Source organism: Lagopus muta, chromosome 2, assembly GCF_023343835.1.
Source record: "Lagopus muta isolate bLagMut1 chromosome 2, bLagMut1 primary, whole genome shotgun sequence".
Lineage (NCBI taxonomy): Eukaryota > Metazoa > Chordata > Aves > Galliformes > Phasianidae > Lagopus > Lagopus muta.
Window position 1 is genome coordinate 64488825 of NC_064434.1, and position 16180 is coordinate 64505004.

General features: G+C 38.9%; 1 protein-coding gene across 6 annotated transcripts in view; it reads right to left on the minus strand.

The window, feature by feature from the left end:
* The window catches only part of UTRN (utrophin), a 344046-nt gene that overhangs the window by 273790 nt on the left and 54076 nt on the right, over window positions 1-16180 (minus strand). For all 6 annotated transcript variants that reach the window (XM_048937877.1, XM_048937878.1, XM_048937880.1 and 3 more), the window contains 2 exons: window positions 4097-4189; window positions 2652-2729 (listed from right to left, as the gene is read on the minus strand). In XM_048937877.1, coding sequence (XP_048793834.1) covers window positions 2652-2729; window positions 4097-4189 — 171 coding nt within the window. The remainder of the gene's footprint in view (window positions 1-2651; window positions 2730-4096; window positions 4190-16180) is intronic.

Genomic DNA, 16180 nt, shown 5'->3' on the forward strand with positions numbered 1-16180 from the left:
GAACCTAACAGCACACGGCATTATTCACCACCATGGCCTATGGAAACAGCTAGTAACAGCTCTCTTTGGCAGAGAAAACAAACACCTCCATACAGCAGATGCTGAAACACGTTCCCATACAGTGCAGAGAACGGGGCTTCATTCTCACAAATAATCTGAGCCATATTCCAGTTCCATGGACAAATAACACTGTATTGCAATTCTGTGGTGAAGCTTTTCTCTCCCGTTCTCATCCTGGCTCCAGAACAAAGTTGTACTATCCAGTTCCAAGTTTACACTACCCCTAAGAGCTGTATCTGGGAACAGCACTGTTCATATCGACAAAACCCACACCAAGGAGCTGGTTAGCTGTTCAACAACATGAACAATCAGAGGACAGTGACTGAGCACACCCTCTGGCTGTCAGTGGATTTAGCCTAGAATGATAGAATAGGCAAAAACAATGCAAAGTTTCATTTTATGTTATAAGACATTCCTAGTATGCATGAACATAATGGTTTTCTGTGAATATTTTTCCTCTTATCAAACAATCTTCAAACAAACTGCCTCATTCTTTAGGCTGAATAGCTTGACTTCTGCAAAATGTATTTGTAACCTCACTGCTTTCAGATACCATCTACGCAATTTTCAGTTCCATATAGGTGTCCCAATTAGTGAAATCAAACCCAAACTTTGCTGTCGAGATTAGCATGGAACCAACCACAAATTATGCTTCAAAGTTCTTGGATTTGTGGATTGACCTCCCCCAGTTTTTATAACAGTTGGAATGGAATTTTAATGCACACCTCTTCATAAATACTGAGGATACACTTTCTTGAGGCAACTGTAAATTGAACAGGCAAAAACACACTGAAAGTGCTGTCAGTGCCCACCATTAAACAATTCGGTCTAGAGCACTGTAGAACACAAGGAGCAGAAAGACCAAAGGAGAAGGATACAAAAATAAAACACTTATATGAGAAAAGCCTTTTTCACCTCAACAGAAGAGAAACATTCCTGAGAATGGGTAACAAAAAAAAAATTTTTTTTTTTAAATCACAGGCATAATTACTGTTAGTACTGTAAGTACTGTATCCCCCCCTGCAATCTACACCATACATAAAAGAATCCATATGCCCACTTTTTTATTAAACCAATGTTTTTCAGCACACAGCCAGCAACTCACTGAATGGTTAATGCACAGCTAAGACTTGAGCAAAGTCAACCAATAAAAGAATGCTGCCAGTAGATTTCTAATACTACTGAAAATAGATGGATATTGGCTTTATATAATGATTTGGGTTTTTTTCTTTTGTTTGCTTTGAAATAAAAAACTGGTCCATAAGTCAAAAAAAAGTTTAAGTTCATTACATAAAGTCACTCAGCTCATCAGATGCATGAAGTCCCATCGTCATTTGAACACCTACATCTTATAGTCTTGCCTGTTCCTTGCAATGTGGATTTTTAAAATTTCATAAGTTGTTTTCAAAGTTATGAATACTGTGCAGGCCACAAACTCTCAGGTCACAGAAAGCAACAGCTTCTTGGCTTTCCCTTCATCTTAAACACAAACACTTTCTAATGAAGGTAAACAGTAGGTATAAATCATACCTGACCTCAGTAACTTTCAGCTAACTAACACCATCTGTTTAGTTCCAGAAACACTAGCCTATAGAAGAACTAATTAATTACTGTAACTCAATATCATTTCATTTATTATATTCATAAATTAAATTAATTTCAAGCCGGAAAGACTTATTACTTATCCTTAGGAAAAAAAAATAATCAATATTTACAGTACCTCAAAGAAGGAAAACAAACAACCCACCATTAAACTTTGGCTACTTCCTAGAAATATGACACTGGTTTACAAATGTGGAAGGGAAATTGCAGTATTATATAGCACATTCATGTTATTCTTCAATCAGCAGTTTACATAACTATGCCCATGTCTTTTTCATTAGATGTACTTCTTTGCCAGAATGCTGTTATTAAACTGTATCAGTGCCTTGATATTCACAAATAGAAATTCTAATTATAGACAACTATGCTTATCAGGAGTTGTTGTCTGGGGAAAAATAAAATTACTTTGCTACAGCATTACTAGTTTCTAGACAGTAAGAACAAAAATTAAAATAAAAGAAACAGTTGTTATTCCCATTTTTCTTAAAGATGAGTGGCTGGAGTTTTCTGTTTGCTTTTCCTGATCAATTAGCAGAGCTAAGTCAGGAACGCTCAGGAAGGATTTGACAGCTGCCACTGGAAAGATCTTCATGCATTTTGACCGCAGAACATGAAAACAGAGACACAGTACTTGTCATAACCTCAGAGACTGTTGTACAAGTCATGCACCTTCACTGGAAAGTAGCTATTTGTCCTGATGTGCTCATGGTCTATGCATAACAGGGCTTCAAGTCAGCTTTGTTTTCAAAGCTGAACACATCTTAGTAATTCTAACAGAACTTAGTTATACTAGGATTAGATTTGCATTTTAGGATTTCACAACGTTGCCAGACACTGAAATAACACTGGATGAAGAAAACTGAGAACAATTTACCTGCTGAATTCTCACTTTAAGTGCTACAGTCTTTATTCTACGCATTACAAACACATTAACAACCAAGAATAAATTTAAAAGTATATCAAAAAGAGATGTGGAAAAGCATGCTTACATTGTTTTGATGCAAGACTTGCAGTACTCGGTTGACATTATTTAGGGCATGTACTCTTGTGGAACCTCGTTCTTTAGGCTGAAAAAGATTGACAATGTTTGTATCAGAATAAATTTAGCTAATCAAAGCAAAATAAGTGAGTGAGCAACAGAAAAACTTGTCTTTCTTTTCTCGTGATTTTTTTTTTTTTTTAAATAGAAAAAGAAAGTTCAACCACAATACTTCCAAAATAAACATCAAGATGAAAACTGGTCAGAACAAAATTCCTCCATCTAAGGTACAGGACAGGCCTTCAATTTTAAGCATGTTTCACTTCATCTTAGGCTGGAATTTTTATTTCCAGCATCTGCAAAATTATGTACTGGCAGTACAACAGCAAAATGGGAGTTCCGAAGGAAAATTTGAGGGTTTTGAATCTTTGCCAGAGTAGTTGGAATTTTTTTTGCTCCCAAGAGTTAACAAGCAGCAATTCATTTTTCTGGCAGCAAAACTCTGCTAAATCTTCGAGTACTGGAAAGAAGTTACACTTTCCGACCTTTTCTTCCCTTAAAAATTAGGAGGAAAAAAAATACCGCAACTTCTGACAGTTCTGACAGTCTGGAGTCTGCCACTCCATTTGTTTTTAATCACCACAATTCAATTCCTGCAGTAGAACATCATCAAACTGCAAGAGTGTGAAGCTGAACTTGGAACACAGTAATCAACTGAATTAGACACCAAGAAATTCTTGTTGTCTTCAACAGACTTCAAATCAGACCCCGAATCATTGTAAGTACTTACTAGTGAAATGCATGTGTTCAGAAAAATAAAGCAAGCTGGAAAGGTAAAATTTTAAATGCCTAAAGATTTCCTGTTAAGAGCAATAAATCAACTTGAGATTTCTACAAAAAGTTCTATCAAGAGGTTAGTCCCATGTGATGGCACAGATTTCACCTCATCTATCTGACCGAAAATGCATCAGTGTTAGCAGGCTGAGTCTCAGCCCCATGAGCATACTCTCAAATCTAAACAAAACTTGTTTAATTTTTCAGCCTTTTCAAACCCTTCAGATCACAAAAGATTTTTCCAATGGAAATGCATGTTTTTGTTTTGCCTACTAAATGTTACCTTTCTTTTTTTCATCTTTAAGGGATCCTTCACAAACATATCAGAAGTAGTTCACTCTTCTGAATCATCCAGAAAGAAACCTTTAAAGACCTCTATTAAGAATATATACTGTGTGAACAACACCACTGACTTTACCTGCAACAGTTACATAAATGGTTTCAACTTGACTCTATGTAATAATCAGTAGAATTCTGTGGAAATTCACTGGAAATGTAGACAGCAAAAAAGACTATACTCTAGAAACACTTATTTAACAAACAACAATATTAAAAAAAAAAAACACATGACAGCTTGTTTTGTTTTCAACATGAATACACACTCATGTACATTCCTCTTACCAGAGGTTTCCCTGTCAGACCTTCCAAAAGGTCCAAAAGCTTCCTTCCATCTTTCAGATCTGTGAACATGTCCTTGACTGGGGGTGTCCCACTCTGTGGAACAAACAAACAAACAAACATGGCAATAAAAATAGCGTTTAAGCAGTACACTCCTGAAAAGGACACTTTCTCCTTTTTATGCACTTCTTCATTACTGAATGTAGTAGATAAAAATCAAGGAATTATGACAGTGATCAGGAAGATATCCTTCTTTTCTGCCCTGTATTTTTCCATCAGCAGCTTAATACTGAGAATGAGCATGTCCTGGCCAACACTGGGCAGATGCAAGAATGGCAAAAGACAAAACCTGGCACATTTGAGGAATTATTTGTGAAAGAATGCTATGGTCTAATCTAGTGGAAGAAGTAACTGGGGCTTTTCAGAAAGAATCCATTGGGACAAATTCTCTCAGAGTGAGGGGGGATTAAGACAGCTGCTGACTGTGCTGTCAAGTAAGAGCATTTTCTTTTTAATACTCATTTGCTGGCTGCCAGGAGATCAGTTAAGCTGTCCCCTTGAAAAGTTGATTTGAAAAGAAGAATATTTTCTTAAAAAAACTCTAAAACTCTAATATTGCCTTTTTTCTATTGCTTTGTTTTGTACCATTGCTCTTCAGAAAGAAGGCTGTCAAAGGTCCGTCCGACATGAATTAGCTGATACAGGTCTTCTGTACCTTCACGCTCCTCCTCCTGCCTCAATGTCCACTAGTAACTTAAAAAATAACAAAAAAGCTACTCAATCCCATTTTCTGACAAAATATCTGTTTTCCTCAAGATCTCACTAGGGGTTTCCTTAAATGTTGAGTTTTACCAGGTTTGATACTACTAGAACTATGCATACAAAATCAGAGTTAAGTAGCTGGGGAGCCACATTTCAGTTTTCTGTACAGAAACACATCTCACTCATTCAGTTTCAGCCAACTGAACTAACTACAGAAAGGACAGCCACATAAGTAAGGCAACTTAGTTAAAATACGCAGACATCAGCCTGTTTCTAATGGTAAATTAGATCCAAAATGTTTTTTTCTGACAAAGTTATTTTCTAATTACTTTCACAAGTCTTGCTTGGAAGTGTGCATATTACACATTCACACGTACTTAGGTAAAGGATGTGGAAAGATACACAGCTGGTAGACTAACACCCAAAAGAAGCATTCACTAAATCCCAGCATATGATAATGTTTTGTCATCACATACTGCCACTGCCTAAGCTCAGCCATACACATTCTAGGGCACAAAGCTTTCACCCCAGTGCATGCGCTTCTCAGATGCTTCAGATGTTTTGCTACTCACAGCATCTAGACTAAATCTTTAAAGCATGCTGGAGCTGCAGGACAGGAAACCTCTTGTACAGTTTGTGGCATGTAATGGGAGGAGGTGATTCACAGGGGAAATACAGAGAAATAAGTCTGATTTAAATCTGGTTTGCACCACCATACAGAAGATACTGTTGGTAGGGGGATGGAGAAATTGTTCACTTGTACAGGAGGGTAGATAGCAGAGCTAGCAGAGGTCTGGCTGGATGTAATACCACTCAAACACTGTTGTGATAGCAGATGCGCATAAGTCATAAAGTGGTTGTGCGCAGCCTATCACGAGCAGGCAGTGTAAAAGCACAGCACACACAATCACAGAGGAATTTAGACAGGTTCCACTGCATATGCCTAGGGATTTCCTCCCATTGGCAACAAGTTATCTGACCAACTGCTAGTGAGCTGCCCACCAACATGAAGCCACCACAGCGCACGGAGAGCTGCAGTACCCTGTGCAAGCACTGCGTGACGCTTAGTCACGCTGTGGTGGAGAATGCAGCCACAGGACAGCTGTGTGCTGGTGTGCTGCAGCCAACAGAGCTCAGGCAGAAGGGGCAGGCAGAAGTCACCTCCCATACTGCAGGTAAGGCCTCAGCTCTTCCCACACCCACACATCTAATCTACAGAAAGAGATCTGGCCTCCTGGAAAAAGTCTATGTGCAGATATTCACAGACACACACACACACATAAATACACATTTGAGTAAGATAAAAAAGCATCTTGCAGAGTCCACAGTATGCTAAGCCAATCTAAATTTTACCTTTTCAAAACTGACAGTATTTTATCCACTTTCTACTTCAAGATGACACAAGCAGAACACAGTTCAGCATTCCATGAGTAGCAGCACTCCATCACCAAACATAATATATGAAGGAATGCAAGTATGTGCATTATAAGACTGACAGTGATAAACCATAAGCCCTCAAGCAAGGGCAAATTGCTAATCATCGTTGCTTTGGTAAGTACTTAAGGGCCAGCTAAGCCTTATACAAACACAAGGTAGATAAAGAGTCCTTTCTGAAAGACAAAATAGGGCCCAGCTTACCAAGATAGTATAAAGGACAGGCAGGAACACAGATCGTACCAGAAGAACTGTGCCAGCACAGGGTGTAAAACATTCATAACCCCCTCACTGAACACTTGTATCAGTTAACAGAAGGTAGTTTTGCTCCACGTAACTTATGCTCTAGTTGTTTTTGTTGTTTTTTTCTTGCTGTCACAGAAAACACTGGCAGAAACTTTTCACAGCCTGCGAGTGCTTTGCCAGCAGAGCTGCAGGCACACTTTCTGCAATAGAGACAAGGGCTACATAAGATAGACAAAAGAACATAATTAACAGACTAAGAAGGCCAAGTCAGTTCCCAAATGCTTTAAACTGGCAGCAGGAAAGGAGCTGATTCACTTCAGTAGGGACTGGCATAAGAAAAAGAGGGAGAGGGAAGAAAAAGGCAGGCAGAGCAATAGGAAGGAAAGAAAAAAAAGGAGCTAAGGACTGCAGGCAATCTCAGAAAAGGTCTGCTGTAACCCTGGCGTGGCAATATATGTTTTATCCATCAAGGGATTCACAAACAAGGATCAGAAACAGCCCACCTCCTTACACTGCATTTTGATAGCACTTCTGGTGTCAGCCCTTTCCATAACATGAGGCAAGGAGGGTGCAGAAAGAATGTCTGCTGGTTATCTACAGCAGAAAGTGAATTTAATGCTGATTCATAAATCTGGAGGAGTGAGGCTACCTGAAAGAAGGTTGCAGTGTGGAGGATGTCAGCCTCTTTTCTCAGGTGACAAGTGATATGACATGCAGAAATAGCCTCAAGTTGTGCCAGAGGAAGTTTAAACTAGGCATCAGGAAGAGTTTCTTCACAGACAATGATTAGGGATTGAAATGAGCCACCCATGGAAGCTTATCCTTGGAGATACTAAAGAAACATGTGGACATGGAGCTTATTGACATGGTTTAGTGGTGTGCTTGGTAGTGTTGAGGGTGATAGTTGGACTTGATGATCTTAAGGGCCTTTTCCAAACTAAAAGATTCTACAATTCTCTGACTCAGGCAGTAGCTGCCTCTTCTTAGCCATCTCTGAACTGGAGAAAGGCATAGGCCATAAGGACCAGTCAGCACAGGCATAAGCTTTGCACATTGTAGTAAGAGAACCACCCCCAAGTAGGCAGGAGCAACCTAACAGTGACCTCATCCTGACAGCAGCAGCCCTCACACACCTGCTGGCCACCTTCCAGCCTCTCCACCTAGATTCATCTTTAAGACAGGGGCTCACCTGCTGGCATACATCTGGGATTACATGCTGTGTGAGGGATTTCCAAAGGTCATTCAGGCCTGCCATGGCTGTGCAAAAATCATTCCTTCCCTTTGCCAGAAAGTGTTCCCCAAAAACAAAGACAGCTATAAATGAAATCTGGATCAGACTTTTATTTTCGTTTTTCCTAAAGAATCATCCATTGCTACTGATGGTACAAATTCAGCTATCAGCATTCAGTTTGTTGAACAAAAGCCACGCACAGCTTCAGTTATATGACCCTATCTGATGTTAGATTTGTTTTTTTTTGTTTTGGTTTGCATTGGTGATTCTGTTTGTTTTGGAACAGATAAGTATTTAGTAAACAGTAGTAGAGTTGCAAATCCCCTTTTTATGTTGAGAAAGGAGAAATATTGAATGGTGCTTAATGAACAGTGTGAACCATTTGTCACATTAAAACCCATTCCCAGGAAATTCATGGTAACCACTTGTTTTAAACTCAGTTACAAACAACACAGTAAGTACACTTTACTATGACTAATATAGGTTAAAAATGTCCAGTGCTGCTTCCTCATGAGACCAATACATGGGAATTCAATGTGGGAAAATTCAGAAAGCAAAAAGGTCGATGAAAAAAGTAAACAACCAAGTCAACAAATAAAACTGTTAAATCCTGCCAATTTCTAATTTAAGACCCTTATCACTGATTACATAACTTGTATTATTATTATTATTATTAAAAAGTTTTCCTTTTTTCCATTTTCCTTCCATTGGCATGGAGGAGTTACACAAGAACAGACATAACTGTTAGATGTACTGCAACTTGGCAGATGTACTTTGAGTACGCTCTACTCCCTTTGGTACATCTTTGCTGAATATGCTCAAGTGCAATCAGTATACAAAACAAATTTTGAATATAAAATAAGAATTTTACAATCACAGGAGCAAAAGACAGAATTAAATATCACTAAAGTAATTAAACGCAACTAAATAACTCCAGACTAACAAGTTCCAGACTAACAAGAAAAAATTAAGACCAATCACTGAGATACAGCAGAAAGCTTAATTCTACCAGGTGATAGACAGGAGCTTAAGGAGTCCAAAAGCTAAAGATAGCTCATTTTACAGAACACCTGAGATACCTGGTTGAGTACACATTAAAAAAGAGGAAAAACATAAAAGCAAATATCAGACATAGGAAGCCACAAAAACAAACAAGTCATCAGTAACTCTGAATATTTTCCCCATGTCCCAGAGTTACTATTAATGCATTTACATTAACTCACACTGATATATAACATAACGGAACTAAAATGAATTTGTATATAAATTTCAGCATAGTAATTTGATTCCTCTAAAAATAAAAAAAGGTCCTGCTGACCAGATGAAGGAATGACTTTGCTTCAGTACCTATACCAGAGTCAGCTGTCATGCCTGAGGATGAACAAACAAACACTATAACTGGGATAGTTACCAACTGAGATTGTGAATTACAGTCAAAATCTAATTCAAAGTCCAGAGCAGTAACTAAAATCAGCAGTTAGAGTCCATATGACTATCGCAAGCTTTGAAGTCCAGCATGGATGATGCTGACTGTACACTCATTAGAGCAGAGGCCAACAGCAGTTAAGAGAAAGGCAGAAAGTCAGCAATTCTCATGCAGTATCTAAATTCAGGAAAGATCATGAACTTATTATTGCCTCACCATCCTTATCACATCTCATAGCCTACTAGAAGAGAAAAATAATTTCCTGCATTTCTTAGGGCCTCCCTCTGAGAAGAAGTCAAAAAACAACCCATATAAGAAACAAAAGCACACCAAATAATTTTTTCAAGGCTTTATGTCAGTTCATACAAACAACAGTTCTTTTCCACTCAGGTAGTTTCATAGGCTGATTTTTGGAGTTTGTTTGTGACTTCATAGGCCTTTTTGGAGTTTGTTTTATTTTTTTTTTTTTTTTTCCTTTTTTAAATAAGACTTGACTATCTTTTTGAGTGAGGCTACATCTTAGAGTTAAACTGAGCATTGCTAAAATCGGGAACAAGTAGATCGTATGTTACTTTACAAGCAAGGAACTATTTCCTTGCTTGTACCACAAAGGCTCAACTAGAAAGAGAACAGACTCTCTTGGGTCTTATTTCCCTGGACCGACAAAATTGTCCAATCAATCTTTTTGATCTGCCCTCTCGAATGTATTTAACTTCAGAATTCTCCTGCCAAAAAAAAAAAAAATCCATTCCAAAAGGTCTTTGACTTCAGGTATCCCAGGTCGTGTGAAATTAATTATCTTGAAGAGGCATGCTTTTGTCTATAAAAAGATTTATCACATGTGCTAAGAGTCACAGCAGAGTAACAATATGTCTTCACAAGTATGGAGTCAGACGTTTACTACATGAAAAAACAACCCTTGGAGAACAGGAAAAAAAAAAGTAAAGAGCAAAAATGTTGGAAAAGATTTATATAGCACCATTCAGAAAGTTAGATAAGCCTTTGCAGTTACCACAAGAATTCCTAGTGGAGGAGGGAATGTGTTAATTTTAAAGGTACATAAAAGTTATCTCATCGCTAGGCACTCCAAATAAAAGCCCGCCAGTTTGTCCTCTGCCACCTTCTCGTTGTTTTATTTGGTACTTCTCTAGGAAAGGAGGACATAACAGAGCCCAGGATAACAAATGCACAGAAGCCCTGCACCGAGTGTTAGCACACACAGTATAAACATCACCAGGGGTCTAATGCTCTTTCAGCAGAACACTGCTTTCTTAAAAATAGTGTTTTTGCCATCTGTGAGAGAATTTCCCAAATATAACGGAAGATAACGATTCCTTAGGAAAAGGTCTCAATTTGCCCATGCTGGATGAGTGAACTTTGTCTAGAGTGACAGAGCAAAGTTCCGACAAGCCGTGACAGATCTGACTCCGCAGATCTAAATTAAGATATAGGGCATCATGTTTCTTGTGCTGACTGGGGCTCCTACCTGCCAAGTTCAGGAACAGCACGAGAGTAAAACAAGCAATCTGAAAGCTTGGAAAAGGAATACCTTGAGAAATAGGAACACGAAAGCCAGCAAAGTCTGACCCTTTGCCAAGAGATAAAAAGGGCAAAACGGGGCAAAAAGATGCAAAATGAATCAAAACGAATCAAATCCTGTAAGGGATGAGAAGATGAGATCTCAAGTGGGAGATGGAGAAAGGAAGGAGGGAGAGACCATGTGTGCAACTTTGACAAGAAAAACTGGGTCTCATTGGATAAGTAACTAAGTGACAAAGAAGTGGGAACAGAATAGGCAGTATGATAAAAAAAATCCAGATTTGCCAGAATTTGCTGGGCAGTCAAGCTCTCAAATGCAGGAGGTTGTAACAGTAAGTGAGGAGAAAAGAACAGAGTTAAGTAAGTAGGAGCTGTAAAGAAACAGGGCAGAAAAGTCTGTGCTCACAGGGTGTAAAGCGGGAAATAATACTTCTTGCTGTCTCAGTGTGCCTATAAAATCTAGCAACCTTCTAGAGTTTTCCACACCGAAAGTGCTAGTATCCTACCACTATGCTGTTTGTCAGCTGAAATGTCACAGGTCTTCAAGATTTATCTACACACCCTAAAGCCTGCTGCTATGCCTTTCTAATACACTCCAATTGCAATTATTTTTAAAGCCTAAAAAAGTAGAAATCGGAGTTGAATACAAAGTCTCTGTTCACTCCCACTACTTACGTGCAACAAATACTGCACGCATCTGCATTATTAAGTGATTTCTCTACCTTCTCCTGGATTAATCTAGTACATAGACCAGATCTGCTGGAGGAGCAAATTACTGCTGTGCAGAGAAAGATCCAGAAGTCCTGCCTTATTTCACGATGTGGTAAAAGAAGCATTTATTAAGCACAGGTGAATAGTGCAAAAAGACAGGCGCTATGGATGATAGAGCAGAAATCTATCCTGTGCAACTAGTTTCAAGCTCTACTTTTAGCCAAAAGTTCTTCTGTGACACTACAAAGTAATTTTTTAATCTACTTCTGTGAACATTACTGAAAGAAGCGGGGTACGAACAAGCAGTGATTTCACAGCCAAGATAATAAAGTCAGAATCCTCCTATTTTATAACCTAGGGGCATTGACTAAGGAGCTGTGGATCATCCAGCCTTTGCGGTTTGGGCTGTACCCACATGTCAGGCGAGCTGCAGCCATCACTGCATCAATTTGCAGAGCTGGTTAAAGAATGCAGTTACATTTCATGGGAGAAAAAAATCACTTTTCATGTAAGTTTCCCTTGGAAACTCTGGCTTTCTAGTGAGATCTATGATTTAATGCAAAACCTATATGTGCAAAAGAGAGAGATGCCTAAAGACCACTTAGCCCTGTCTTTGTTGACACAGGCATCATCTTCCCCAAGTCTCTTCCCTATGCTGATCAAGCCCCATCTCAAAATCTAAAATATGTATTTTTTAGATGGTTTGCTTCAGTTTGCAGAATAAATTATCTGTCTGAGCCAAAATATGACTCAGAGCTCTAGATTATGTGAAGACATTACAAAAATACCCAACTCTACATATCTAGCCAACATTGATGGGACACTGAAAATCAGTTTACCTTTAATATTTATCAATATTTGCAGTGGCTGTAAACACAAGACAACACTCTTGCATTGCAGAAAAGTGTTCTGAAAATATACCCATTAAAATCTACAAACAAGTAAACCACAGTCATCACATAAAGGAAACCAAGGAAGAATCAATGATACTAAAAATAATTCTTTGAAAGAGTAGATAACAGCAGGACAAGGGAAAATGGCTTTAAGTTAAAGGACAGAAGATTTCAGCTGGATGTCGGGGGGAAGTTCTTTACAGAGAGAATGGTAAGGTGCTGGAACAGGCTGCCCAGAGAGGTTGTGGACGCCCTGTCCCTGGAGGTGTTCAGGGCTGGATTGGATGGGGCCCTGGGCAGCCTGGTCTAATATTAAATGGGGAGATTGGTGGTCCTGCATGTGGCAAGGGGGTTGGAACTCAATGCTCCTTTAGGTCCCTTCCATTCTGTAATTCTGTGATAAAAAGGTTTAGTAATATCGTGTTCACTAAGTTGATTCATGTGGTTATATATTCAGCAAGCACAAAAATATACTGGATAATTGACTTACTGAGCATAACCCATCCTGAATTCAAAGTTCAACAGAAAAAGCAGTACATGGCCCTTCTCACTTACGAAAACTTTAGTAGAGCATACAGGGTAAGAACATGAATTTCAGCATTTTTTTCATTTTTTATCTCTTGAATTTAGAACCTGAACAGACTTATTTATTTTAACGTACAGCCATAAATACATAGCCACAAAAACAAACAAAACTAATGTAAGAAGTGACATAGGAATGAAAAGGGGATAGGGAAGACAACTCTGGTATATTTAAAGACCGTATATTAACTATACATATAAGTAGGCTATGTAAACTCCTTTTAAATATTGGAAGGCTGAAGTGAGGTCTCCCCCTAGCCTTCTTCTTTAACAAGCTGAATAAGCCCATTTCCTTCAACCTATCTCCAGAGGAGAGATGCTCCAACCCTTGGATCATCTTTGTGGCCCTCCTCTGACTGTCTCCAAAAGCTCCACATCTTTCCTGTGTTGGGGGCCTCAGAATTGAACACAAGTCCATGATCTCATCCAGCAATTTCTTAAAACAGTGAAACAGCTTCCAACAGTGACAGTGAAACAGCTAAGTCTAAGTCATGATCAAGACTGGAGCAATGGAAAAATAATAAGGACAAATATCATATGTATGGCTTAATATAAAAATATGCTGAAATATTCTCGGGCTGTCATCATGATGGGGGATTTCAACCACCAGGATATCTGCTGGCAAAACAACAGGGCAAGCTACAGGTGATCGACCAGGAGACTCCTGGAGTCCATTGATAATAACTTTCTGGTTCAAATGTCGGAGAGATCGACTAGAGGTGCTGCTGGATCTAGTGCTCAACAATGTGGAGCAGATCATTAAAAATATTAAGATCAAGGCAGCCGGGGCTGCAGCAACCATGCCCTGCTTGAGTTTGTGATTTCAAGGAATGTGGGACTGGCAAAGATTGGAGTCAGGACTCTGAACTTCAAGCGATCGAACTTCATGATGTTTTAAGGAATTGCTGGATGAGATCATGGACTTGTGTTCAATTCTGAGGCCCCCAACACAGGAAAGATGTGGAGCTTTTGGAGACAGTCAGAGGAGGGCCACAAAGATGATCCAAGGGTTGGAGCATCTCTCCTATGGAGACAGGTTGAAGGAAGTGGGCTTATTCAGCTTGTTAAAGAAGAAGGCTAGGGGGAGACCTCACTTCAGCCTTCCAATATTTAAAAGGAGTTTACAAACATGAGGGAAATCAACTTTTTACAAGAGTAGATACTCACAGGACAAGGGGAATGGTTTTAAACTAAAGAGAGATTTGATGAGATGTCACAGGGAAGTTTGTTACTGAGAGAACAGTGAGGTGCTGGAATAAGTTGCCCAGAGAAGTTGTGGATGTCCCATCCCCGAGGTATTTAAGGTCACATTGGATGGGGCCCTGACCAAGTACTTGATCTAGCAGTTGGCAACTCTTCCTGTAATAGGGTGCTGGAATTTGATGATCCTTGCGGTTCCCTTCCAACCCAAGCCATTCTATGATTCTGCATTGACATTTCTTTCAATATCAAATCTGTACTGATTACACCTCTACAGATTTTATAGTAGTTATAATTTACAAAACAGCTAGGTTATTTTTTGTTCACAATTATACAGAATATTTGTGCTACATGACCATCACAAACTTGTGAGTTGTATACGCTGCTCTTCTGAGGTGCACATTTCTACAGCAAGCACTGAGGTTTGGCTGAGTTCATTCGCTAAGTCCCCAGCCACTTTAAATTACTTATCCCTTCACTTCATAAGGAAGTACAAGATGCATTTCAAGTTAAATGTGCAAAAACCAAGTTACTGTACTATAAAATAGAGCAAGAACTTGCATTTTGCTGGATAGGTGCCCAAAGCAGCTATTAGTATCTTATAGCACACTTGAGCCTTACTGCATTGCACTCACCTAACTACTCTCTGATGAAAGAAAGGAGAGATATGCTGCCTTTCTAGATCCTTCGTAAATCTATACTGGATTTATTTAATCAAGTTTGGCAATTTTCAGTACATTATGCAATGGCATACAAAAATCCCAAAGTTAGAAAAATAGGCTGTAAAGCCTGAGCTACTTAGTTTTTATTTATGCATCTAGATGAAAGGGCACTATAACATAGTCAACATGGAAGGACAATTAAAATTCTTTGAGTGAATTTTGCATTTCCATACATTCCTCAGTCACCGTTTTATTTTCTGCCACTTAAGTCTAATACATTCATCCAACCTCCAAAATCTCAGTCCTACTAAGCAGCTCGCTCAATCTAGTTCACAGAAAATTAACTTTAAACCATGCAAAAAGCTTCAATAACAATGTAATTCATCCCTGCCCATTTTCAAAGTATAGTTGAAACTAGACTCTTACAGAAGGAGATTTCTGCTTCACATGAGCAATTTCCTTGTAATTTGAACACGAGTTCATAAATCTTCCTAAGCCAAGATCTTGACATGGCAAAGTGGGCATGATCGAGTTTGAATTAGATGTGTGAGGTATGTCCTTAAAAATAAATCTCTTTAATTATTAACAAGGCTTACATAGCTAGAGGTACTTTAATGGGCCTCGAAGTTAACAAGTTATTCTAAATACAACTACTATCTGACCATAGCACCTGGAATTCCCTGCCACAGGGCAAGCAGGATCCATATGAATACATAACATAAAAGGAAAAGCCTTTTACTATAACATACCCATGGGTATATAAAGGCTGAAAACAATTGTATTTATTTCCATAGAAAGCCATGTCTGTAACATGTACAAACAAGCCACATAACACACTCTCAGTATCACCATCATTTCCAAGATCATGCCGTCTTTATGCCAAGGTAAGTTTCTTAAAATAGGCCTTCCTTTCCTACCAAGTTTTCACTCCTTACACAAGCCTGCCCTGCCTAACTGCTCCCACAGAACCATTCCTCTGTTTCAGCACCAAAGGCAGAATAGAGAGCAACCATTTATGTATACACATTGCTCCCCTAAAGAGGAAGCTAGACAAGCATGCCTTGGATAAAGAGTGCAGCATATCAGTTTTCAGCCAAAACAAACCTAGGCCAAAATGAATCAACTGAGGCCACAAACTTTGCATTGCCTGGTGTCTGATTGCACAGGAAGCTCGGGAGGAAGGTAAAACTTTCTTTTTAGGCTGACCAAGAATATCAGAAGGCAACGCTGCAGAGGCAGCTATCCATTGCCATAGCACTGTCACAGTGCTGCATTTAAAAAGCACCAAAATATTCCTTCTAAACTTACATTAACTTTTGGGATTTCACATAAGGCCCTGTTCAAAGCAGGATAACTAGCAGTTATCCTTATTCCACTCAGCACCATACTGGCTAGAGAAAA